Source organism: Aquarana catesbeiana, linkage group LG03 (genome assembly GCF_042186555.1).
Source record: "Aquarana catesbeiana isolate 2022-GZ linkage group LG03, ASM4218655v1, whole genome shotgun sequence".
In the NCBI taxonomy this organism is placed as follows: Eukaryota; Metazoa; Chordata; class Amphibia; order Anura; family Ranidae; genus Aquarana; species Aquarana catesbeiana.
Window position 1 is genome coordinate 407,036,954 of NC_133326.1, and position 25,642 is coordinate 407,062,595.

A 25,642-nucleotide genomic window follows, 5' to 3' on the forward strand; every position below is an offset into this window, starting at 1 on the left:
TCCCTGTTGCAGACAGAACATCTAAGCACACATTCAGGAAAGTAGCAGACTTCAGTGAGTGTAGAAGTCACTGGCTGAGCTCTGTAGATTATATTCTACTCTCCTGGTAAAATTATAATACATTTTTAAAGTAAAATCCAGCACTGGCTTTTGTCAGCATTGCCTACAAGGTGAGGATAGGGAAGACATCAGTGGCTGTGAGGATAGGGAGGACATCAGTCCACTGCCACTGATGTCAATCCCATCCCCACCACCGCCACTGATGTCACCTCTATCCCCACCACCACTGTTAGGGATGACATCAGTGGCGAGGATAGGGATGACATTGGTGGCGGCGGTGAGGATAGGGAGGACAGCGGTGAGGATAGGGAGGACAGCGGTGAGGATAGGGAGGACAGCGGTGAGGATAGGGAGGACAGCGGTTGCGGCGGTGAGGATAGGGACGACATCTGTGACGGCGGTGAGGATAGGGAGGACAGCGGTGGTGGCGGCGGTGAGGACATCGGTGGCGGCGGTGAGGATAGGGAGGACATCAGTGGCGGCGGTGAGGATAGGCAGGACATCAGTGACGGCGGTGAGGATAGGGAGGACATCAGTGACGGTGGTGAGGATAGGGAGGACATCAGTGACGGTGGTGAGGATAGGGAGGACATCAGTGACGGTGGTGAGGATAGGGAGGACATCAGTGACGGTGGTGAGGATAGGGAGGACATCAGTGACGATGGTGAGGATAGGGAGGACATCAGTGACGGTGGTGAGGATAGGGAGGACATCAGTGACGGTGGTGAGGATAGGGAGGACATCAGTGACGGTGGTGAGGATAGGGAGGACATCAGTGACGGTGGTGAGGATAGGGAGGACATCAGTGGCGGTGGTGAGGATAGGGAGGACATCAGTGGCGGTGGTGAGGATAGGGAGGACATCAGTGGCGGTGGTGAGGATAGGGAGGACATCAGTGGCAGTGGCGAGGATAGGGACGACATCAGTCCACTACCACTGATGTCAACCCTATCCCCACCACTGATGTCATCCCTATTCCCACCACCACTATTACCGATGTCATTCCTATCCCCACCACCACTGTTACTGATGTCATCTTCTGATGTCATCATACTTCAAAAGACTATTCTGCAAAAACTAAAGGATTGTGGAAAGTAAGAGATGCAATGCAGGTATGAGGGTTGCATGTACCACCTATTTTCATTCCCATACTTCTCCTTTAACCACTTGACAACTGGGCACTTAAACCCCCCTTCGTGACCAGACCAATTTTCAGCTTTCAGTGCTCTCACACCTTGAATGACAATTACTCAGTCATGTAATACTGTACCCAAATGCATTTTTTGTCCTTTTTTTCATACAAATAGAGCTTTCTTTTGGTAGTATTTGATCACCTCTGGGTTTTTTATTTTTTGCGCTATAAATGAGCCAAATTTGAAAAAAAAACGCATTTTTCTAAGTTTCTGTGATAAAATTTTGCAAATTATTAATTTTTCTTCATAAATTTTGGCCACAATTTATACTGCTATATATCTTTGGTAAAAAATAACCCAAATTAGTGGATATTATTTGGTCTTTGTTGAAGTTAGAGAGTCTACAAGCTGTGGTGCAAATCATAAATAATTGATCACACCTGATGTACTGAAGGCTTATCTCATTTCTTGCGACCCTAACAAGCCAGGAAAGTACAACACCCCCCCCCCATGACCCCTTTTTTGACATTCCAAGGATAGACATTCCAAGGTATTTAGTAAGATGCATGGTGAGGTTTTTGATGTTGTCATTTATTTCCCACAATTCTTTACAAAATGAAGATTTTTTTTTCCCACAAAATGGTCATTGTAATAGGTTATTTCTCTCACATGGCATGTGTATACCACAAATGACACCCCAAAATACATTCTGCTACTCCTCCTGAGTATTACGATACCACGTGTGGGACTTTTTCACAGCCTGGCCACATAGAGAGGCCCAACATGCAGGGAGCACATCAGGTGTTCTAGGAGCATAATTGACACATCTAACTTGTTGACTACCTATTACACTTTTGAAGGCTCTGGAGCACCAGGACAATGACACATGACACTGATGACAGATGGCACGTGACACTGATGACAGATCGCACTAATACGTGGCACAGATGACATGTGACACTGATAAAAGATGGCAGGTGGCACTGATGACACATAGTTACATAGTAGGTGAGGTTGAAAAAAGACACAAGTCCATCAAGTCCAACCTATGTGTGTGATTATGTGTCAGTATTACATTACATATCCCTGTATATTGCGGTCATTCAGGTGATTATCTAATAGTTTCTTGAAGCTATCAATGCTCCCCGCTGAGACCACCGCCTGTGGAAGGGAATTCCACATCCTTGCCGCTCTTACAGTAAAGAACCCTCTACGTAGTTTAAGGTTAAACCTCTTTTCTTCCAATTGTAATGAGTGGCCACGAGTCTTATTAAACTCTCTTCTGCGAAAAAGTTTTATCCCTATTGTGGGGTCACCAGTACAGTATTTGTAAATTGAAATCATATCCCCTCTCAAGCGTCTCTTCTCCAGAGAGAATAAGTTCAGTGCTCGCAACCTTTCCTCATAACTAAGATCCTCCAGACCCTTTATTAGCTTTGTTGCCCTTCTTTGTACTTGCTCCATTTCCAGTACGTCCCTCCTCAGGACTGGTGCCCAGAACTGGACAGCATACTCCAGGTGCGGGCGGACCAGAGTCTTGTAGAGCGGGAGAATTATCGTTTTATCTCTGCAGTTGATCCCCTTTTTAATGCATGCCAATATTCTGTTTGCTTTATTAGCAGCAGCTTGGCATTGCATGCCATTGCTGAGCCTATCATCCACTAGGACCCCCAGGTCCTTTTCCATCCTAGATTCCCCCAGAGGTTCTCCCCCCAGTGTATAGATTGCATTCATATTTTTGCCACCCAAATGCAATATTTTACGTTTTTCTACATTGAACCTCATTTGCCATGTAGTCGCCCACCCCATTAATTTGTTCAGGTCTTTTTGCAAGATTAGCTTAGTATCGTCTGCAAATACAGAGATTGAACTGTTTATCCCATCCTCCAGGTCGTTTATGAACAAATTAAATAGGATTGGTCCCAGCACAGAACCCTGGGGAACCCCACTACCCACCCCTGACCATTCTGAGTACTCCCCATTTATCACCACCCTCTGAACACGCCCTTGTAGCCAGTTTTCAATCCATGTACTCACCCTATGGTCCATGCCAACGCACCTTATTTTGTACAGTAAACGTTTATGGGGAACTGTGTCAAATGCTTTTGCAAAATCCAGATACACCACGTCTACGGGCCTTCCTTTATCTAGATGGCAACTCACCTCCTCATAGAAGGTTAATAGATTGGTTTGGCAAGAACGATTCTTCATGAATCCATGCTGATTACTGCTAATGATATCATTCTTATTACTAAAATCTTGTATATAGTCCCTTATCATCCCCTCCAAGAGTTTACATACTATTGATGTTAGGCTAACTGGTCTGTAATTCCCAGGGATGTTTTTTGGGCCCTTTTTAAATATTGGTGCTACATTGGCTTTTCTCCAATCAGCTGGTACCATTCCAGTCAATAGACTGTCTGTAAAAATTAGGAACAATGGTCTGGCAATCACCTGACTGAGTTCCCCAAGTACCCTCAGATGCAAGCCATCTGGTCCCGGTGATTTATTAATGTTAAGTTTCTCAAGTCTAATTTTAATTCCGTCCTCTGTTAACCATGTAGGTGCTTCCTGTGTTGTGTCATGAGGATAAACACTGCAGTTTTGGTTACTGAAGCCCCCCGATTCACTCGTGAAGACTGAGGAGAAGAATAAATTCAATAACTTTGCCATCTCCCCATCCTTTGTAACCAGATGTCCTTCCTCATTCTTTATGGGGCCAATATGGTCTGTCCTCCCTTTTTTACTGTTTACATACTTAAAGAATTTCTTGGGATTTTTTTTGCTCTCCTCCGCTATGTGTCTTTCATGTTCTATCTTAGCCATCCTAATTGCACCCTTACATTTCTTATTGCATTCTTTATAAATTCTGAATGCTGAGGATGATCCCTCAACCTTGTATTTTTTGAAGGCCTTCTCCTTTGCTTTTATATGCATTTTTACATTGGAGTTAAGCCATCCAGGATGTTTGTTCGCTCTTTTAAATTTATTACCCAATGGGATACATTGGCTAATGCCCTTATTTAATATGCTCTTAAAGCAAACCCATCTCTCCTCCTTATTCTTTGTTCCTAATATTTTATCCCAATTTATGCCTTTTAGCAAGGTTTGTAGTTTAGGGAAGTTGGCTCTTTTGAAATTCAGTGTCTTTGTGTTCCCTTCATGTCTCCTATTTGTGTGATTTATACTGAAACTAATTGACCTGTGATCGCTGTTACCTAAATTGCCCCGTATTTCCACATCTGTTATCAGGTCTGTATTGTTGGTAATCAGTAGATCTAGTAATGTTTTATTTCTAGTTGGTGAGTCTACCATCTGACCCATAAAATTGTCCTGCAAGACACTAAGGAACTGGCGAGCCTTAAATGAATGCGTGGTTCCCTCCGCCCAGTCTATGTCTGGATAATTAAAATCCCCCCATTATGATAACACTTCCCATCCTTGCTGCTAATCCAATTTGTGATAGGAGATCCATCTCCACTTCCTCCCTCAGGTTAGGGGGCCTATAGCATACTCCCAGTATTATTTTCCCCTTAGCTTCATCCCTTTGGAGCTCTACCCATAAAGATTCCACCTCCTCCCTAGCCCCCTCAGTGATGTCATCTCTCACATTCACTTGTACATTATTCTTGATATATAGGCATACCCCTCCCCCTTTTTTACCCTCTCTGTCCTTGCGGTATAGGGTATACCCTTGAATGTTTGCCAGCCAATCATGAGAGCTGTTGAACCAGGTCTCTGAAATTCCCACGTGACACGGATGACAGATGGCACTAAAACATGGCACTGATAACCCATGGCTCTAACAGGTGGCACTGATGACACGTGACACTGATGTGGCACTGATGACAGATGGCACTGGGGACAGGTGGCACTGACAGGTACTGTATTTTCTTCTTTATTTTTTTTTTTCACTCACCCTGCAGCCGTTCGCTCTCCCTCCTCACACGCTGTCTTTGTGTGAGGAGAGAGAGCTGCCGTTGAGAGATGATCTCATATGTTTACATGTGAGATCATCTCTCATTGGACACTCAGATCGAGTGCTAAATGGCCGCTGTGATTGGCCATTTAGTATGATCTGTGATTGGCTGTGTCCAAGGGACACGGCCAACACAGAATTTCCCCGATGCGCTCCTGCATCGCGGAAGTAAACAGGACGTCCAGGGACGCCCTCCCGGCAACTAGAGTCCGCGCTGTAGCCGTCTTTCGGCTATAGCATGGACTCCTAGTGGTTAAGCAGAACTTGTTATATCACTAAGCTGTAAGTAAACAATTTAAATGGATATGTAATGTGCATCTCTAGCTAAAACTTGATAAGTAATAAGGGAGTAGTTAAAAGGCATATACAGTCATACCTCGGTTCACATACGTTTCTGTCCACGAACAACTCAGTTTGCGAACAGAAGAGTTCACAAAAACTTGCTTCAGTTCACGAACACAAGCCGCAGCCATCTTTTCTGCTCTGACACATTCATATTGAGAAGAGAAGTGCAAGATGAGAGTCTTAGGCGAACCAGTCCACTCAGATTGGGGTTTCTGCCCCCTGACTACCATGAGAGTGGGCTCACTTGATTGGGAATCATGGAAAAACAGTTCAAATGAATTCTGCAACTTTATCATGCCCTCAGATCTTTTCCTAGATGCACAGTGCTGTTATCTGGCCCCTAGATTAGTCATTTAAATTGAGGTTTTGGATTGTTTCAAACAAACAAGGATTAAAGGAGGAGCTTTTTTTTTTTTTTCCTTTGGATGTACACATGAAAGAGGCCAGCTTAATGTAAAAGACCGTATGTAATATATGATAAAAATCCTTTTTTTTGTACATACATTTCATAATTTAATATATAAACAAAGTTTAGAACGGATTAACATGATTTACATTGAATCCTATGGGAAAGTTTGTCTCGGTTTGCAACCAATTCGGTTCGCGACCAGAGTCGTTTTACGAATTAAGTGTGTGAACCAAGGTATCACTGTATTACTCTTTAATATGCACACATATACGTTAATTTTCTTTATGTTGTCAAATATAATAACATTATGCAAAGGAAACTGTACTAACACAAATAAAACTAACATACTTGTTTGCCATGATTAATTATTTCCACTTTCAAACTTGCACATTTGTTCAAGGTGTTCAAACGCCTGAAAAATAAATAATTTTGGTAATACAGTTTTAAAAAGTACACTAAAATACATATGTCCTACAGTCAGCTATGGATTTTTTTCCCTAAAGAGAATTCAGTAGAGGTTGGCAACACCAGGAATGGATGAGGCCATACAATGTGTATGCACTAAAGTCTAATGGTTTATTTGATGAACAGCTCTACCCCTCATTATTTGAATCTTGTTACATCAGTTGGGTAAGAAAATATAAGGAAAATAAGGGAGGTAAGACCAAAAATTCAGGGCCAGATTTATCAGTATGAAAAATACACTTTCCTATCTGTAGTGATTGCAGCTTGTATCTTTGTGGACAGTCAAAGAGTATATAAATGTATTATTTATGTAAACAATTTTTTTGTGTTTGGTATCACATTTCTTCAAATGGGTCATCATCTAGAACAACAACTTGCCTGAGCAGTGATTCCATTGAATCTTGATCAAGGAATTCATGATCATACTTCACAAGATCTATGTCAATGGGGAACAGTAAATCTGAAACAGAATAAAAACAATGGTAGTTGTGAACTGCAAAAAAATATCAGTTAAAAACCAAGTGAAATTCTTACTACTGCTGAGATTAAGATATATTGATATTCACATATTACTTTTATTGACAAGCTGCATCCTGACATATTATATATGTGTACAAAAATAACGAGATAATATATATCTGTTTAGGAATGCACAGCACCTCATTCCTAAATTAACCGGTATTGCGTGAAGTGAACACTTTACATTACTAACCATACATGGCTTGATTTATCTATCCATACTCCATCCATGCTAAACAGCATGGATGGAGGGAATATCCACCACTGGATAGTGTATTCAGCAGCTCCAGCACCTACACCTGCCTATATATTCAGTGGGCTGCTGAACAGACAGTATCTGATAGGATGCAGTTACTGTTTGGCTGATCATTTTCTATTTAGCTCAGTCGATTTTTTAATTTCTTTGTCATTCTGGGTGATGACTGTGGGCCACAATGACACAATTTTTGGTTGATAAAGCAGGAATCCCCCGAGCGGGGTTTTTAGGCAGCTAACTATAGATATGAGCAAAGCATTAAGTAAGTGGGTAGGAGTGAGTAAGAACTTATGATACATCTGATTATCAATGCTTTGTCAGACCCCACAGAATAATATTTTACTTCTATTTAATTTTGATTTATGTGCACACCAGCTCTGGATGCCGTAGACTTAGATACTTGGCAATATCATGCACTTTTTCCTCAAATTCACACATCACACACTCATTGTTTTGTTTTTTGTTTTTCTTGCTGTTCAAACATTCACTCGCATCATTTTCATGCACATTTCTTTTTTTTACATTTTCTTTATATTTTTTATATTTTTTTTATATTTTACACATCAATATTCACTGTGCACATCCCTCACTTTTCCTCCTATCACTGCCATTGTCAGCATTCAAAGACAAGGTCATCCCTGACATATTTTATATTAGTTATACCAATATAGTCACTCTACTAATATTATTATCCTTTACATGATCAATTCAAGCTGTAATAGATTATTACAACACCTTCTGACCGCCCAACAGATAAATTTAACCATTAACCAACATGGGTATATTCGTGAGCTAACGCTCTGACAATTTTCGTAGGTTCCGGCCCCACCTCCCCTGTGGCGTGTTGGTGGGGGGGCAATTATACGTGTGACTCCTTGCAAGCCATATCAAGTGGATTCCTGTTCCCTCCTCTTCCGGGGTGCTGCTACGTGCGGGCACACTGGATGGTCTAGCTGCTATGTGGGGAGGCTCTGATCGAGGGGTACATCCAAACTCAGTGGTAATTATGTGCAAAGTGTTACTAAACATGTTGCGAAACAAACTTGCCTATGCTGTAACTCTTAAATAAGCTGGACATACTATTATAAATTTTTCTTTTTTCCTTAGCAAACTCATCCTCTGAAGAGACCCCAAAATTCATGGGTCGAAACGCGTCAGGATTGTTATGCAATAGCCTTATCATATGCTGTGTATAACCTATGTGTGCTATTATATGTATTTGGTATGGGTATTTTCCCACTTGAGCTCTTAATTTATATTCATATGTTGTTACACTTATCCATTACCCTTTAATAAAGAATTTTAATATTTTACTTAATGCTTTGCTCATATCTATAGTTAGCTGCCTAAAAACCCTGCTCGGGGGACTTTTTCCCATTTTTCTTGTCTATATTGGGGTGAGCAGCATTGATATATCTCTCCTTAATGTGTCTTCCCTCTTTGCTTGATAAAGCAGGAATCAGCCAAAATTTGAGCCATCTATGACCAGCTTTATACATCCGACTTATTGAGAACAATGATCTCTCTCCCTGTAGAGGTTGATACAGTATCTTAAAAGTAGAAGTTCAGCCTAAAACGAAAATCTCTAAATCTACTTGCAGCCACATTCTAAGACTAACCTATCTAACCCTGTAAAGCAAAAATTATTATACATATCTTTTCTGAAGCCGCTCTGGTCCGCTCCCACGCTGAGCTGCCAGCGGTGGCTTGTGTGTGTGGAACGAAAGCCCCATAATAACCCTATGGGTGACGTCACTTCCCAGGCATTTCACAGCCGTGGTTGACTGTCTCCTGCACACAGCTTCCGCCGCTGGAGACTGGACCGGATCTGCTTCAGAGAAGGTATGCAATAGCGATTTTTGCTTTACAGGGTTGGATAGGTTAGTCTTAGTGATTTTAGTTTCAGGCTGAACTTCCACTTTAACTCAACAAGTGTTAGTGAATGATAAGCATGATGGCAATGAGTAAAGCCTGGAACGCACGATGAGAATGTTGGACAAAATGATCGTCTGATTTTTTTTTTTTTTTTTTTGCATGCTAGTCTTATATCAAAATGAATAGGTTACTAGAGTTCTGAAAACTGTCGTAAGACAGAATACTTCCCGGAATGATGAAATATATTGTAATGTATTCCTTCGTTTCCAAGCATGGGCGGTCATTTGATTTATGGACGAATACTGTACTGATTAAACAAAAATCATTTGTTCTGTTATCGTACCAGAATAATTTTTGTGCTTTTCCCTTCAGATAATTTCTCATGAACTGTCATGATCGGCTCTCAAAAGCTGTGTACTAATGATCAGATTATCAGAAATCGCTCCGAAAATTGTATTTTTTGTCCAATTTTTCTCATTGTGTATATTAGGCATAATTTGCCTCTAGCGGCCAATCTACAAACAAATGCAGGAGTCTCAGCAACTAAATGCACCACTAAATGTCATTTTAAAGGTTTTTTTCCTATCAACCCCTGGTAACCAGATTCAAATAAAAGAAAAAAAAACAAAACAAACAAACAATCTAGCCACCATATCTACAGACTGATAAGCTACAATATCAATAATTTATTTTTTGGGGGGTTTAGATATGCTTTAGCCGAATGACAGCTACAGCACAGCCGGCTAGTTCTGGGAGGCCATCATATGAGGGCCTCCTGTGATCACATCCACAGCAGGCCACAGGCGACACACTCTGATCAGTGTGTCCTCCAGACACTGCTGATCACAGATTGAGGTAAAGAGTCAATCAGTGGCTCTTTACCACGTGATCAGCTGTGTCCAATCACAGCTGATCACGGATGTAAGCAGAAGTCTGTTATTGGTACTCTTTTCCTCACGAGGAGAAGAGAGACGATAACCGGCTTGTGTAAAAAGGGACATTTACACTGAATCAGGGCACTGATTATCAGTGTAGTCCCAATAGTGCCCAACAGTGCTGCCAATCAGTGCCCATCAGTGCCTCCTCATCAGTGTCACCTATCAGTGCCTAGTATCAGTGCCTCCTCATCAATGCACATCAGTGCAGCCTATCAATGCCCATCAGTGAAGGAGAAAATGTACCTGTTTGCAAAATGTTATAACTATGAAAACATTTTTTTTTTTTTTTTAATTTTCAGTCTGTGTTTATTTAGCAAACAATAAAAAAAAACAGCGGTGATTAAATACCACCAAACTAAAGCTCTATTTGTGTGAAAAAAAATGCTAAAAATGTTGTTTGGGTACAGTGTGGCATGACCGCGCAATTGTCAAAGTGCTGAAAGCTGAAAATTGGCCTGGACAGGAAGGGGGTAAAAGTGCCCAGTAGGTAAGTGGTAAGTATGAAATCATCACTCACAGGGGGTGCATCAAACAAACATTTCATGCTCTTGGCCAACAGGGCAACTGTCTGTTCTGTCACTTTTTTTTTTTTTAAGTAGCATACAGAGACACCTTTAGACAGCAGCACTGTCAATCTGGGGGAAGGGTGTGTTAGATGCACTAGCAGATTTAGATACACTAACAAATTGAATTTAAATTCCAGCTAACACTTTATAAGCAAATACAAACATTTTTTTTTCCCCATTTGAGATGAAGGTTTTACATTAATGGTTGGTTCAATAGCTTGTTAATTGGTTTGTCTAAACCCTCTAACTGCTACATCTGCAGGAAGGCTGTACTTTTCAAAAACAACAGACTTACTGGCTGGATCACCAGTAGAGTTGGGTGAATAGTTTGGGTCGAGCAAAGATTCGGACCGACCATCGCCTGTTCGCCCGTTCGGCTCTGTGGCGAACACCCAAATTTATGCACAGTGAATTCTAAGCCCTGATTGGGCAAACAGTGAATAGCTGGTTGTTAAGGAGTGGGCTGGGAAGCCAGCCGCTGTGTCCTCAACAACGGATGAGTCATCAGCTGTTAAACGGGCTTCCCTGCTGACAGCTGAGAAAAAAAAAAAAAAAATTCCAGCAATAGCAAAATGTGAAAAAGAAAACAAACAAACAAACAAACAAAAAAATGGCGTGAGGGCCCCACCTACTCCATACCAGGCCCTTTGGGCCTGGTATGGATTTTAAGGGGAACCCCATGCCAAAATAAAAAAAAAACGGTGTGGCCCCCCCTCCTCTAAAATCAATCCTCATTCACATGGGGGGAGGGATCTGAAGGCCCCCTTGTTAAAAGAGGGCTTCCAGATTCCAATAAGCCCCCTGCCCGTAGACCCCCACAATCACAGCCCAGTGTTTTCCAGAAGAGGCCCTTGTCCTCAACATGCAACCAACAAACAACCCCCCCATGTTGAGGGCATGTGGCCTGGTATGGTTCAGGAAGGGAGGGGGCACTCGCTCGTCCCACCTTTCCTGACCTGCTGGGCTGCATGCTCGGATAAGGGTCTGGTATGGCTTGCAGGGGGGACCCCCACGCCTTTTTTTAAAACAATTTGGCATGGGGTTCACCTTAAAAAGCCATACCAGACCCAAAGGGCCTTGTATAGATTGGGAGGGGAACCCCCACGCCATTTTTTTAAAAACATTTTTGTATTGCTGGTGTTCTATCGAATACTGCCCCTGTCGAAAAATGCCTCGGATGGGTCTGCGCATGCGCAGTACGCATCATCACTCCAGCTGATATGTTGATCAGCTGGCGTGACAACACAGCGCATGCGCAGATCGTCGGAGCCAGTATCCGATGCTATGCAAACAGTGGAGGGAGAATGCTTCCGACAAACTGCGTATGCGCTGTGTTTACGTCACACCAGCTGATCAACATATCAGCTGGAGTGACTTTGCGTACTGTGCATGTGCAGACCCATCATAGGCATTTTTAGACTGAGGCAGTTTGGCTGCAGCAGGTTCTATACACAGTACAAATGCACCACTTTACAGGCAGGCTAAGGGGACCCCCCAGGCACTATAGTTACATAGTAGGGGAGGTTGAAAAAAGACACAAGTCCATCAATTCCAACCTATATGTGTGATTATATGTCAGTATTACATTGTATATCCCTGTATGTTGTGGTCGTTCAGGTGCTTATCTGAAACCACCGCCTGTGGAAAGGGAATTCCACATCCTTGCTGCTCTTACAGTAAAGAACCCTCTATGCTGTTTAAGGTTATACCTTTTTTTCTTCTAATTTTAGTGAGTGGCCACCTGTTTTATTAAACTCTCTCCCCATTTTGGGGTCACCAGTATGGTATTTGTAAGTTGAAACCATATCCCCTCTCAAGCGTCTCTTCTCCAGAGAATAAGTTCAGCGCTCACAACCTTTCTTTATAACCAATATCCTCCAGACCCTTTATTAGCTTTGTTGCCCTTCTTTGTACTCATTACATTTCCAGTACATCCTTCCTGAGGACTGGTGCCTAGAACTGGACAGCATAACTCCAGGTGAAGCCGGACCAAAGTCTTGTAGGAGTGGGAGAATTATCGCTTTATCCCTGGAGTTATTCCCCTTTTTAATGCATGCCAATATTCTGTTTGCTTTGTTAGCAGCAGCTTGGCATTGCATGCCATTTCTGAGCCTCTCATCTACTAGGACCCCCAGGTCCCTTTTCCATCCTAGATTCCCCCAGAGCTTTACCCCCTCGTGAGTAGATTGCATTCATATTTTTGCCACCCAAATGCATTATTTTACATTTTTCTACATTGAACCTCATTTGCCATGTAGTTTCCCACCCCATTAATTTGTTCAGATCTTCTTGCAAGGTTTCCACATCCTGTGGAGAAGTTATTGCCCTGCTTAGCGTCGTCCGCAAATACAATTGAACTGTTTACCCCACCCTCCAGGTCATTTATAAACAAATTAAACAGGATTGGTCCCAGCACAGAACCCTGAGGGACCCCACTTCCCACCCCTGACCATTCCGAGTATTCCCCATGTATCACCACCCTCTGAACTCGCCCTTGTAGTCAGTTTTCAATCCATGTGCTCACCCTATGGTCCTTGCCAACTGACCTTCCTTTTACAGTAAAAGTTTATGGGGAACTGTATCAAATGCTTTGCAAAACCCAGATACACCACATCTACAGGCCTTTCTTTATCTAGATGGCAGCTCACCATCTCATAGAAGGTCAATAGATTGGTTTGGCAAGAACGATTCTTCATGAATCCATGCTGATTACTGCTAATACCGTTTTCATTACTAAAATCTTGTATATAGTCCCTTATCATCCCCTCCAAGAGCTTGCATACTATTGATGTTAGGCTAACTGGTCTGTAATTTCCAGGGATGTATTTTGGCCCTTTTTAAAATATTGGTGCTACATTGGCTTTTCTCCAATCCGCTGGTATCATTCCAGTCAGTAGACTGTCAGTAAAAATTAGGAACAATGGTCTGGCAATTACTTGACTGAGTTCCCCAAGTACCCTTGGGTGCAAGCCATCTGGTCCTGGTGATTTATTAATGTTAAGTTTCCCAAGTCTATTTCTAATTCTGTTCTCTGTTAGCCATGAGGGTGCTTCCAGTGATGTGTTATGAGGACAAACACTGCAGTTTTGATTGCTGAAGCCCCCCGATTCTCTCGCGAAGACTGAGGAGAAGAATAAATTCAATACCGGCGCCATCTTCCCTTCCTTTGTAACCAGATGTCCTTCCTCATTCTTTATGGGCCTAATATGGTCTGTCCTCCCTTTTTTACTGTTTATATACTTAAAGCGGTTGCATCCTCGCACATGTAAAAAAAAAACAAAAAACAAAAAAAAACAAAAACACACACAAAAAAATAAATAATCCAAGTTAAACTTACTTGTTTTCCAGAAGTCTTTCAGGTCAGCACGTGAGAGATAGTGACTCCTCCCACCAGACCACAGGAAACACCTTCTGCCTCCAGATCTTTAAAGGGAGGCACCTCCCTACCACACTTCACCTGTAGAAGAGAACCTCTGGCCCCGGCTGGAACAAACACATACATTAGTCATAGCATAGTACTCAGAACCAATAGGACGGGTCGTTGCTGTCCTGAAAGACTTCAGGAAAACAAGTTACCCGTAAGTCTACCTTGGATTTTCCCAAGGAGTCTTTCAGGACAGCACCTGAGAGGATAACAGAGACTTACCCTCTTAGGGCGGGACAACAGCTTGCAGGACCTTTCTGCCAAATGCCCAATCGTTGGCAGATGTGAGGTCCAAGGTGTAATGTCGCACGAACGTGCGGAAACTTGACCATGTTGCCACCTTGCAAATCTGTTCAGGGGTGGCACCAGCTCTCTGCCCAAGTGGCCGCAAGTGCTCTGGTCGAGTGTGCACAAATTCCCACTGGCAGAGACAAACCTGCATGCGAATATGCCTCCGAAATTGATAATTTCAGCTATCTGGCTAAAGAAACTTTAGAAGCCTAACAACCTTTTTTGTTGCCCGAAAAAAGAACAAATAATGAATCTGCAGCCTAATGTCCTTTGTTATGTTACCTGGAAAAAACAAAGTCCTTTAAACATCCAACATATGGAAAAAGCCTCCTTCTCCCCCGATGGGTTTGCACAGAAGGTTGGGAGCACGATGTCTTGAGAATGATTATGCACTGAAGCTACCTTAGGTAAGAACTTTAGGTCTGTCCTTAGTAGAACTCTATCCGGAAATACTGATAAGTAAGGTTCCTTAATTGACAGAGCGTTTAGCTCACTGATCTTGAGTGCAGAAACAATGGGGATCAGAAACACAACTTTAAGAATTAGATATCTGAGATGCTGCTACCAAAGGCTCAAACGGACTCTTTGTTAGGGATTGCAGGACTATCGACAGATACCATTTAGGGAAACCTTTGACCGGTGCTGGTTTAGATCTTGTAAGAGCTCTAAAAAAAAAGTCTGGATTACCAGTGGTTCCGAAGCCACAGATTTTTCTAAGAACACTGCTAGCGCAGCAACTTGTACTTTCAGGGTACTGACCGCTAATCCCTTATCTTCTCCATCCTGTAAAAACTCCAGAATGGAAACAAGGCTCCCAGGGTCTTGGCCAGATGAATCGCATCATGAATTATAGACTTTCCAGACTTTAGTATAAATGTCCCTTGTTACCTTTTTTCTACTTAATATTAATGTTGCAAACAGCTGGTTAGAAAACCCCTTGCTTTTTAGGAACTGCTCCTCAGATACCAGGCTGCAAGAGCCAGACTGGCCACCTCTGGGTGATTTACTGGGCCCTGTATTAGTAGATCATGCCTGAGAGGTAGAGGTAGTTCTTCCTTCTCCCCTGGGACTTGCTGTACTGCTCCTGAGCTTTTTGAGGTCAAAAAACATTTTGGGGTTGTTTCTTCTTTTTAACCGGGAAGGACCTTTTCTTATTCTTATCGGCAGTCCTATCTAGAATGTTATCTAGATCCGGACCAAAAAGGTTAACCGAAAAGGGAATCCCTCAAAGTTTACTTTTCAAAGCTGCGTCACCTGGCCAGGTTTTTAGCCATAAATCTCTTCTCACAGCATTTGTCAAAGATGCTAATCTAGCCGACATTCTATTTGCTTCAGCCAAAGCATCTGCTATATAAGCTACTGCAGAAGACAAGGTAGAAAATTAATCCAAAATCTCCTTTTGGGTGAATCTACCACTATGAGACTTCAGCTGGTTAATCCAGTATTCCAGGTTCCTGGCTACACATGTTATGGCCATAGCTGATTTTAAATTGCTCATGACCGATTGCCATGATCTTTTGAGCAAGAGATCCATACATTTATCCATTGGATCCCTTAGAACCCCCATGTCTTCAAAGGACAGGTCGGTGGATCTTGAGACCTGGGAGAAGGCAGCATCCAACCTGGGAAGCTTGTTCCAAACTGCAGAGGGGTCTTCCTCAAAAAGGAAAAAGTCTTTTGTGGGCTTTAGAGAAAAAAGTTTTTTTCTCTCCGGATCCTGCCATTCTTTCTTTATGGTGTCTGAAATGACCTGATCGTCCGGAAATGTCCAACATTTAGGTTAGCTTAAACCTGCATACATGCGGTCATGAAGAGATAGTTCCTTCTTTTCTTCACTTAAGCCAAGAGTAACATGAATGGCTCTAAGAAGCCCATCAACCTCTTCCAGGGATAACTTAAATTTAGAGGGGGCCACTTTAGCCTCCTCCGAGTCCTTAACGGAAGGTGCGGGGCACTGTTCTTCCATGGTAGAAGGACCCTCAAATAGAGTTTCTAACACTGGGACAGAAAGCAAAACCTGGGAAGACTCTGAAGTGGAGAGCTGACTAGCAGCCGGATTAACCAACGAGTCACGAAAAGTCTGAATCGTGGCATATAGTTCCTTCTTTACAGAGGCAACCAAGTCATCACAAACAGAAGCCGATTCCTCCTTGACTAAATAAGTGATGCAAGTACTGCATAGGGCTTTCTTCCAATTTTCTCCCATTTTGGCCCTGCATGAAGGGCATCTCTTTGCCTGGGTCAGAGCTCTTGGCCTATGAGAGCAAACAAAAAAGGGAAGAAAACCAGGGAACCTTAGTGAGACCCAGCCTCTGCTTTTATGGACCACCCCACATGTGCACTAGGAAGAAACAGGTAAACCTCCATTGCCCAGACAGGCCCCTTGCCACTAGGGGGAAAAGGTAAAAAGAAAGAAAGAGAGAGATCGGAACAGGTAAGGGAATAGGCAGACTTTAACCGCTGCCTCCTACCTGAGCCTTGCTGGTGCCTGTGCCCACTGCTGCAGACGCCACATCCTCCTTGGCGGGTGTGCAGCGTTCCACTTGTGGCTTCACACACCATAACTCAAAAGCTCCAGTTTTTACCGTTTTTCGTGAGTCCTTATTCTGCATTGTTCAGAGAACCAAGCATACCCAGACTATACTACCGTCCAGTGTGGATGGGAGATTATCTGCAGGTGCACGCCACAGCACCCCAAATGTGTTGATCAGGCACACAGTAGTGACATGAGCGTACATCTGCTAAAACGATCATGAGTTCATGTTTGTTAGCCATGCGGCTTCCTTTGTTTAGTTGAAGAGCAGGGCTTCCAGGTAAAACATACACACTGTCCCTGCCTAGACACACCCATAAGACTCCCCTAGCCATTATTTCGTATAAACTCATCCTGTTGGAAGGATTTCCTGTGTTGACATTCATATCCTGCGAGGTCAAATCCCATGGAGGAAGCGATTGGCTGTTGTGGCGATCACTTCCTGTTTGTCATTGCTTTTGTTGTCTTTGAATAAAAGACCCAGTGCTGTGTTTGGTGGGGGCAGTCATGCTGAGATAAGGACATAAGATGTGGTCATGTCTGTTTACTTGGGGATATGTGGGAAATAGAGTGACAGGTAAGATGCATTATACCGTTAGACGAAATGGGCGCTTATTAGCGTAAAAGAGTATGGTGGGTTTTTCCATGACATAAGGCACTCCCCCCTCACTGATACTAGCAATGGAGCACTATCCCCCCTCCACTTATACCAGCAATGGGGCACTATCCCTCCCACTGATACCAGAAATGGGGCACTATTCCTCCCACTGATACTAGCAATGGGGCACTATCCCTTCCAACACCAACGATGGGGCACTATTCCTCCAATACCAGTGACCGGGCACTGTTCCCACTCCTACTGACCAGAGGTGCTATGTCTTTTTTCCTTTTTATTCCCACTGGGCACAAAGTCAGAAACACTGTTTACTCCCACGGACTCTGGGCATTTGCTACCCCTCTAATGTCTGAAGGACAATAATCTGGCCCTTTGTTTAGAAAGTTTAGAGACCCCTGGTTTAGGCCAATATGTATTCTTCTACCTTTTTTTTTTTTTTTACTAAAAATATCGCAATAAGTGTCTTTTGATGGTTTGCACAAAAGCTGTAGCGTCTACAAAATAGGGGATATATTTATGGCATTTTTATTATTATATTTTTTTTTACTACTAATGCCGATGATCAGCGATTTTTAGCGGGACTGCGAAATTGCGGCGAACAGATCGGACACTTGACACTTTTTTACAGTGATCAGATCTAAAAATAGCCACTGATTAATGTATAATTGTCATTGGCAGGGAAGGGGTTAACACTAGGGGGCGATCAAGAGGTTAAATGTGTTTCCTGGGAGGCGTTTCTAACTGTATGGGGCATGGGTTGCCTGGGAGTAGAGAGACAGCTATTCCTAATCACTAGGAACAGCAGATCTCTCTGCTTCCCTGACAGAACGGGGATCCGTCTGTTTACATTGACATGTCCCCGTTCTGTCTCTCTGTGGAGCTATCGCGGGTGGCCAGCGGACATTGCGGCAGCTGGCCACACGCATCTGCTCTGGCGTTGCGCTGTGGGAGGCGCGCGTGCGCCCCCTATTTCATTTAAAAGTGGCCGACGTACAATGACAGCGATTCGTGCAGGGGAGCCAACCTGCCACAGTAAACTGGTCCTTAAGCGGTTAAAGATGGCTGCCGCATATTCAATTGACCATGTGGTTTTGGTGGGGGGGGGGGGGGGGTGTGCAATGCTGTCATCATTCACAAAACAACCTGTGAGTGGTCAAGAGGAATGATTACATCCCGTGGTTGGTCTCTGGTATACAGGACTATAAAAAAAAAAAAAAGAGTCACTAGCATTGGAGCTGTGGAAGGAAAGCATGCAGCAAAAAAAAAAAAAACCTCTTGATTCTCCTGTTCCAGATATCCAGTGTAAGCTGTTGCCAGTGTTAAGTATTATTTGACCTTTCTTTGGGATATTGGGAATAGGTGTGTATGTTTAAGTCTTGTTAATGTTTATAGTAACTTTTATGTGTAAAGGAACTTTATCCATTTTGATGTCCATTAAAGTTTTGTTTTATGCTTTTTATCAAAACTGCTCTCGGTGTGTCTGTTCATTTTAAATATTCACGAGATATTGGCATGACTGTCTAGTATACCTTCATTCTGTTATAAATGTTGTTTCACCATTTGATACACTACTACTGATCTCTGTATACTGTCCTACCCACTACTGACCTCTGTGGGCTTGTAGTGATCTTTGCTGTCTTCCATGATGTCATGGTAGAGCTCCACCTCTCAAAGGTTGCCTACCCCTGCACTACATGATGCTGGAGTGCAGTCCTTACCACTCTAAATGTTTTCCTACTCAATTTCAAGTTAGACCCTAAAATCTGTATACTGGGTATAAGCAAGAAAACTTTTTTTACAACACTGGAAATCAGTAGAACCTCCAACCTACACAGAATGAACCCTCATTTTTAAACGCAGGGTATGCAGTACCAAATTTGAAAAAAAAAATGTGGTAGTTGGTTAGACACGTGGTTGGACCTGGTAGCAAATAGACTCCTATAAGAATGGCAGATTGGATTATGGCGTATTGAATTTGTATTCTGTATGTATGCTTCTGTGATCTTGAATCGACTTTATAAGTATATTGTCAAGAATTGATATGAAGATATATATTAGAAACTATGAAGATATTTGTGTATTTATGCAATTTTTAAAGGTGCATAGACTATTAAGTGAATCCAAGGAGATTAATTTAAAAGAAAAACATTTTATTTTTAACATTGGTTAAAATAATGTTTAAAAACAGTATAGTGTAGCAGATTCATATAGTACAGTCTTTAAGGTTACAGCAAGACCAGCCTAAAGCTGGGCTTCCTCAGGGGATGCACTTGGAAACAAAGCCTTCTAATAAGATATAAGGAAATATATACAGTGCTTTGAAAAAGTACTCATACCCATTGAACTTTTCCACATTTTGTCATGTTACAACAAAAATTGTAAATGTATTTTATTAGGATTTTATGTGATAAACCAACACAAAGTAGCACATAATTGTGAAGTGGAAGAAAAATGATAAGGTTTTCAAATTTTTTACAAATAAATATCTGAAAAGTGTGGCGTCCATTTGTATTCAGCCCCCATAAGTCAATACATTGTAGAACCACCTTTTAGGTGCAAGTACAGCTGCAAGTCTTTTTGGGTGAATATGACACACAGGACACTCCTCTGTCTAGCTTTTATTGGAGCATTTGAGCTCAGTTCATTAGGGGCCCACCTTATAAGGTGCACCCTTCTTCCTATAGTTTATGGCGTTCTCTATGAAACCCTTATGAAAACAGATGGGTAACTTTAGGACCTATTATGTAGGTCCATTTTAGATGTTAAGGTGCCCCTGTTTCAAGAAATATACTGCTCTATAGTCAGTCTTGATCCGTTTATGTTTTGCGTCTCTAGATGCAAGACTGACATTTTTTGTTTATTCATCATCGGTGTGCGGGCAAATAACCAATGTGTCTTTTTAGATATACTATTAGATACAATTAATATTCATGCATATATGCCCCCCTGATTGAAATATCTGATTGACCATTTTTGGTTATAATATCACCAGCATAGTTGTGACATGGGGGATTATTGTCCTCCTCATCCCGGGACAAGAGTTATGGTTAAAATTTAAATTTTTTTTTTTTTTTTGTTTGTTTATTTTTGTAATTCTATATTTCAATTATTTTTCATTTCAATATTTTTTAGAAATTTACCCTTATATGAGTTGAACTGTTAGAACATAATTCATACATGAGTGGGGGTGTAAAAAATTATTATTGACCCACTATGTTCTACAAACAGGTGTGGTGGGATTCCCACACTCTTAGGGCTCTCTCCCTTTACGGTCATTGGCATTTTTAATAACATTTTTTATTTGCATTTATATATTTTTATTTATGTTGGCTTTCACTATAGTAACTTGCGATTTTGGTGCGGAAGTTTAGATATGAGGTATTAGATAAGAACAGATTTTAGAGTATACAACCAGTCACTAGAATGGAATATGAGTCTTTTAGCCCATTTTAAAAATGGCGAATCTAGTTTCGGATGCCTTGACTTCAGAAGAGGGCGTCTCTGTACAAATGTTAGATGTATAAAGGTGGTGTGTCAGCACGCCGCCCGTACCCCAGGAAGACGACAAGTTTGTCGAAACGGCGTAGGGAGGAGCGACGTGCTGACATCACCACCATCCACCGCTGATCCCGGAAGCGACGGGCAGCAGCTGTGAGCCGGCCGGCATTGTTTGTGTACACACGCGATTTTAATTCTACAACATTGTAAGTGCATTTTTTTATGATTTTTTTACCAATAAATGTCAGTATTACGCTATGGAGCTTTTTCTTTCATTCTTGGGATTTGAGTGCCAGCTTAACATCCAGCGGACCCCCTGAGTAGAGACCCTAGGAGCCTTAATTTTGATAAAGACCCAGTGGCTGGGGGACACAGCCACCTGCATATACGATCTCCTTAAACAAGAGATCTAAATATCTGGTAAGGGGCAGATCGTTTTGTTTGGTGGAGGAATTTCCCTATTATCACATTCTCCAGGGTGACAACAGTGCATGCTTCACATCAACAGAAGAGTGGTGTTTTATATCAATATTATTGATGCTTTTTCATTCTTTTACTGGTGAAAGACATTTTTTAAAAAAAGGAACGTTTTTGTATGGACCTTGTTCAACATATTTGATGTCTGATTGCACATATACAAAAAAAGTAATCCTATATGTCACGTATTTATGGTAATTTGTGTATGTATATGTTATGGTCATTTAAATGGTTTTTGACCACACTCACTTATTCACAGCAGCTCAGCCTTTCTTTGTATAACTTTTTGGGTATGTCTCTACCGGCTTTACACACCTAGAGAGTGAAATTTTTGCCCATTTTTCTTTCCAAAATAGCTCAATCTCTGTCAGATTGGATGCAGAGTGTCTGAACAGCAATTGTCAAGTCTTGCCGCAGATTCTCAATTGGATTTAGGTCTGGACTTTGACTGGGCCATTCTAACACATGAATATGCTTTGATCTAAACCATTCTATTGTAGACCTGGCTGTATGTTTAGTATCGTTGTCCTGCTACAAGGTGAACCTCTGTACCAGTCTCAAGTCTTTTGCAGACTAACAGGTTTTCTTCTAAAATTGCCCTGTATTTGGCCCCATCCATCTTCCCATCAACTCTGACCAGTTGCATCCCCGCAACATGATGCTGCCACCACCATGTTTCACGGTAGGGATGGTGTATTCAGGGTGATGTGCAGTGTTAGTTTTCCGCCACACATAGCGTTTTCCTTTTAGGCCAAAAAGTTGAATTTCAGTCTCATCTAACAAAAGCACCTTTTTCCACGTTTGCTGTGTTCCCCACGTGGCTTCTCACAAACAGCAAAAGGGACTTCTTACAGCTTTCTTTCAACAATGGCTTTCTTCTTGCCAGTCTTCCAAAAAGGCAAGATTTGTGGAGTGCGTGACTAATTTTTGTCCTGTGGACAGATTCCCCCACCTGAGATGTGGATCTCTGCAGCTCCTCCAGAGTTATCATGGGCCTCTTGGCTGCTTCTCTGATTAATGCTCTCCTAGCCCAGCCTGTCAGTTTAGGTGGATAGCCATGTCTTGGTAGGTTTGCAGTTGTGCCATACGCTTTCCATTTTCAGATGATGGATTGAACAGTGTCTGAGATGTTCAAAACCTGGGATATTTTTTTATAACCTAACCCTGCTTTAAACTTCGGCACACCTTTATCCCTGACCTGTCTGGTGTGTTCCTTGGCATTCGTGATGCTGTGCTTCACAGAACAGCTGTATTTATAATGAGATTAAATGACACACAGGTGGACTATTCACTAATTAGGTGACTTCTGAAGGCAATGGGTTCCACTAGATTTTAGTTAGGGGTATCAGAGTAAAGGGGACTGAATACAAATGCACGCCACACTTTTCAGATAATTATTTGTAAAAATTTGAAAACCATTTAATCATAATTTTCCTTCCACTTCACAATGTGCCACTTTGTGTTGGTCTATCACATAAATTCCCAATAAAATACATTTACGTTTTTGGGTATGAATACTTTTTCAAGGCACTGTACACTATAATTAGCACAAAATATTTTAGCATAAAACAGTATTAAGACAAACAATACAGGTGTGCATATTTAGCTCAAAGATGTCCCTACTCACCCCAGGATCTAAAGATAGATTATCAAACTGCAATCAATGGGAGTTCAGGTATTCTAAAGACGCCACATCCAGCCAAAGACTGCAGGTGACCATGGGAGGCATTTAAAGGACCAACTAAATAGATGGTAAAAAATGTTTGTAAACCATGATGTATTTATATATAAATAGGGAACAGGATAATGATCTGAGAAAACAAACTTAAAGAAGATGGCTTGCAGGCAGGGGCGTTGCTAGGTGGCAAAAAGACCAGGGGCTTCAGCCCGAGGCAGAGCCCGGCACCGGGGGGGATGATGGGGTGGCGGGCGGTGGGGTTGTATGGAGGGGGGGTGTTACCTACCTGACACGCACTGACCTACCTGACCCACACTGACCTACCTGGCTGACATACACTGACCTACCTGACACGCACTGACTGCTGATCTAATGGGTCACCAGCAGTCAGCACCCCCTCTACATTAGCTCAGAGTCCCCTTACATCAGCACCCCCCTTAGAGATCTCTATTAGATCAGTGACCCCTCCCCCCCATCAGTGTCCCCTGCCCCTTAAGACCCCCATTAGACTGCTTTACCGAGAGCCATTTAGAGTCAGGAAGTGTGGAAGCCGGAGTTTGGGGGTGGAGCAAAGCTGCACTTCTGTAGTGCCATTTTCCTTCCATTGTCGGCAAGACACATTTGAACTGGTACACTCACTCACAGGGCCGCTGTTGGGAATCATGGGGCCTCCACCCCCTGAGGGGGGGAAAGGAGGTGAGAAAGGGGAGGTGAGAGAGAAGGAGGTAAGGGGGTGAGTGAAAGGGGGGAGGAGGCAGGAGAGAGAGGGGGTGGCTGACACAGAGGCAGGGGGGTGCTGACAGAAAGGGGGGTGCTGACAGAGGGGGGTGTTGACAGAGGGGGGGTGCACTGCTGACAGAGAGGGGGTGCTGACAGAGAGGGGGGGTGCTGAGAGAGAGGGGGGACGCTGAGAGAGAGGGTGTGGGCTGACAGAGAGGGGGGTGCTGACAGAGAGGGGGTGGTGCTGACAGAGAGGGGGTGGTGCTGACAGAGAGGGGGTGGTGCTGAGAGAGAGGGGGGATGCTGAGAGAGAGGGGGGATGCTGAGAGAGAGGGGGGATGCTGAGAGAGAGGGGGGATGCTGAGAGAGAGGGGGGATGCTGAGAGAGAGGGGGGACGCTGAGAGAGAGGGTGTGGGCTGACAGAGAGGGTGTGAGCTGACGGAGGGGGGGTGCTGAGAGAGAGGGGGGACGCTGAGAGAGAGGGGGGTGCTGACAGAGAGGGGGTGGTGCTGACAGAGAGGGGGTGGTGCTGACAGAGAGGGGGTGGTGCTGACAGAGAGGGGGTGGTGCTGACAGAGAGGGGGAGTGCTGACAGCGAGGGGGAGTGCTGACAGCGAGGGGGAGTGCTGACAGAGAGGGGGAGTGCTGACAGAGAGGGGGAGTGCTGACAGAGAGGGGGGGTGCTGACAGAGAGGGGGGGTGCTGACGGGGGGGTGCTGAGAGAGGGGGGACCCTGAGAGAGAGGGGAGCGCTGATAGAGAGGGTGTGGGCTGACAGAGAGGGGGGTGCACTGCTGACAGAGAGGGGGGGTGGGCTGACAGAGGGAGGGGTGTTGACAGAGACGGTGTGGGCTGACAGAGAGGGGGGTGCTGACAGGGGGGTGGGCTGACAGAGAGGGGGTGTGCTGACAGAGAGGGGGGGTGCTGACAGAGAGGGGGAGGTGCTGACAGAGAGGGGGAGGTGCTGACAGAGAGGGGGAGGTGCTGACAGAGAGGGGGAGGTGCTGACAGAGAGGGGGAGGTGCTGACAGAGAGGGGGAGGTGCTGACAGAGAGGGGGAGGTGCTGACAGAGAGGGGAGGTGCTGACAGAGAGGGGAGGTGCTGACAGAGAGGGGGGGGTGCTGACAGAGAGGGGGGGTGCTGACAGAGTGGGGGGGTGCTGACAGGGTGTGGGCTGAAGGGGGGGTGCTGAGAGAGGGGGGTCGCTGAGAGAGAGGAGGTCGCTGATAGAGAGGGTGTGGGCTGACAGAGAGGGGGATGCACTGCTGACAGAGAGGGGGGGTGCTGAAAGAGAGGGGGGGTGCTGAAAGAGAGGGGGGGTGCTGACAGGGTGTGGGCTGACAGAGAGGGGGATGCTGACAGAGAGGGGGTGGTGCTGACAGAGAGGGTGGTGCACTGCTGACAGAGAGGGGGGCTGACAGGGGGGTGGGCTGACAGAGAGGGGAGGTGCTGACAGAGGGGGGGTGCTGACAGGGGGGAGTGCTGACAGAGAGGGGGAGTGCTGACAGAGAGGGGGGGTGCTGACAGAGAGGGGGGGTGCTGACAGAGAGGGGGGGTGCTGACAGAGAGGGGGGGGTGCTGACAGAGAGGGGGGGGTGCTGACAGAGGGGGGGTGCTGACAGAGAGGGGGGGTGCTGACAGAGAGGGGGGGTGCTGACAGAGTGGGAGGGTGCTGACAGGGTGTGGGTGGGGGGTGCTGAGAGAGGGGAGTCACTGAGAGAGAGGAGGTCGCTGATAGAGAGGGTGTGGGCTGACAGAGAGGGGGGTGCACTGCTGACAGAGAGGGGGGGCTGACGGGGGGGTGGTGCTGACAGAGGGGGGTGGTGCTGACAGAAGGGGTGGTGCTGACAGAAGGGGTG

The 25,642-nt window shown here is 44.1% G+C and overlaps 1 protein-coding gene across 3 annotated transcripts in view; it reads right to left on the minus strand.

Annotated features, from left to right (window-relative positions):
* The window catches only part of LOC141132388 (rho GTPase-activating protein 7-like), a 314,961-nt gene that overhangs the window by 159,861 nt on the left and 129,458 nt on the right, over positions 1 to 25,642 (minus strand). For all 3 annotated transcript variants that reach the window (XM_073620714.1, XM_073620713.1, XM_073620715.1), the window contains exons 3-4: positions 6,770 to 6,851; positions 6,275 to 6,338 (exon numbers count right to left, since the gene is read on the minus strand). In XM_073620714.1, coding sequence (XP_073476815.1) covers positions 6,275 to 6,338; positions 6,770 to 6,851 — 146 coding nt within the window. The remainder of the gene's footprint in view (positions 1 to 6,274; positions 6,339 to 6,769; positions 6,852 to 25,642) is intronic.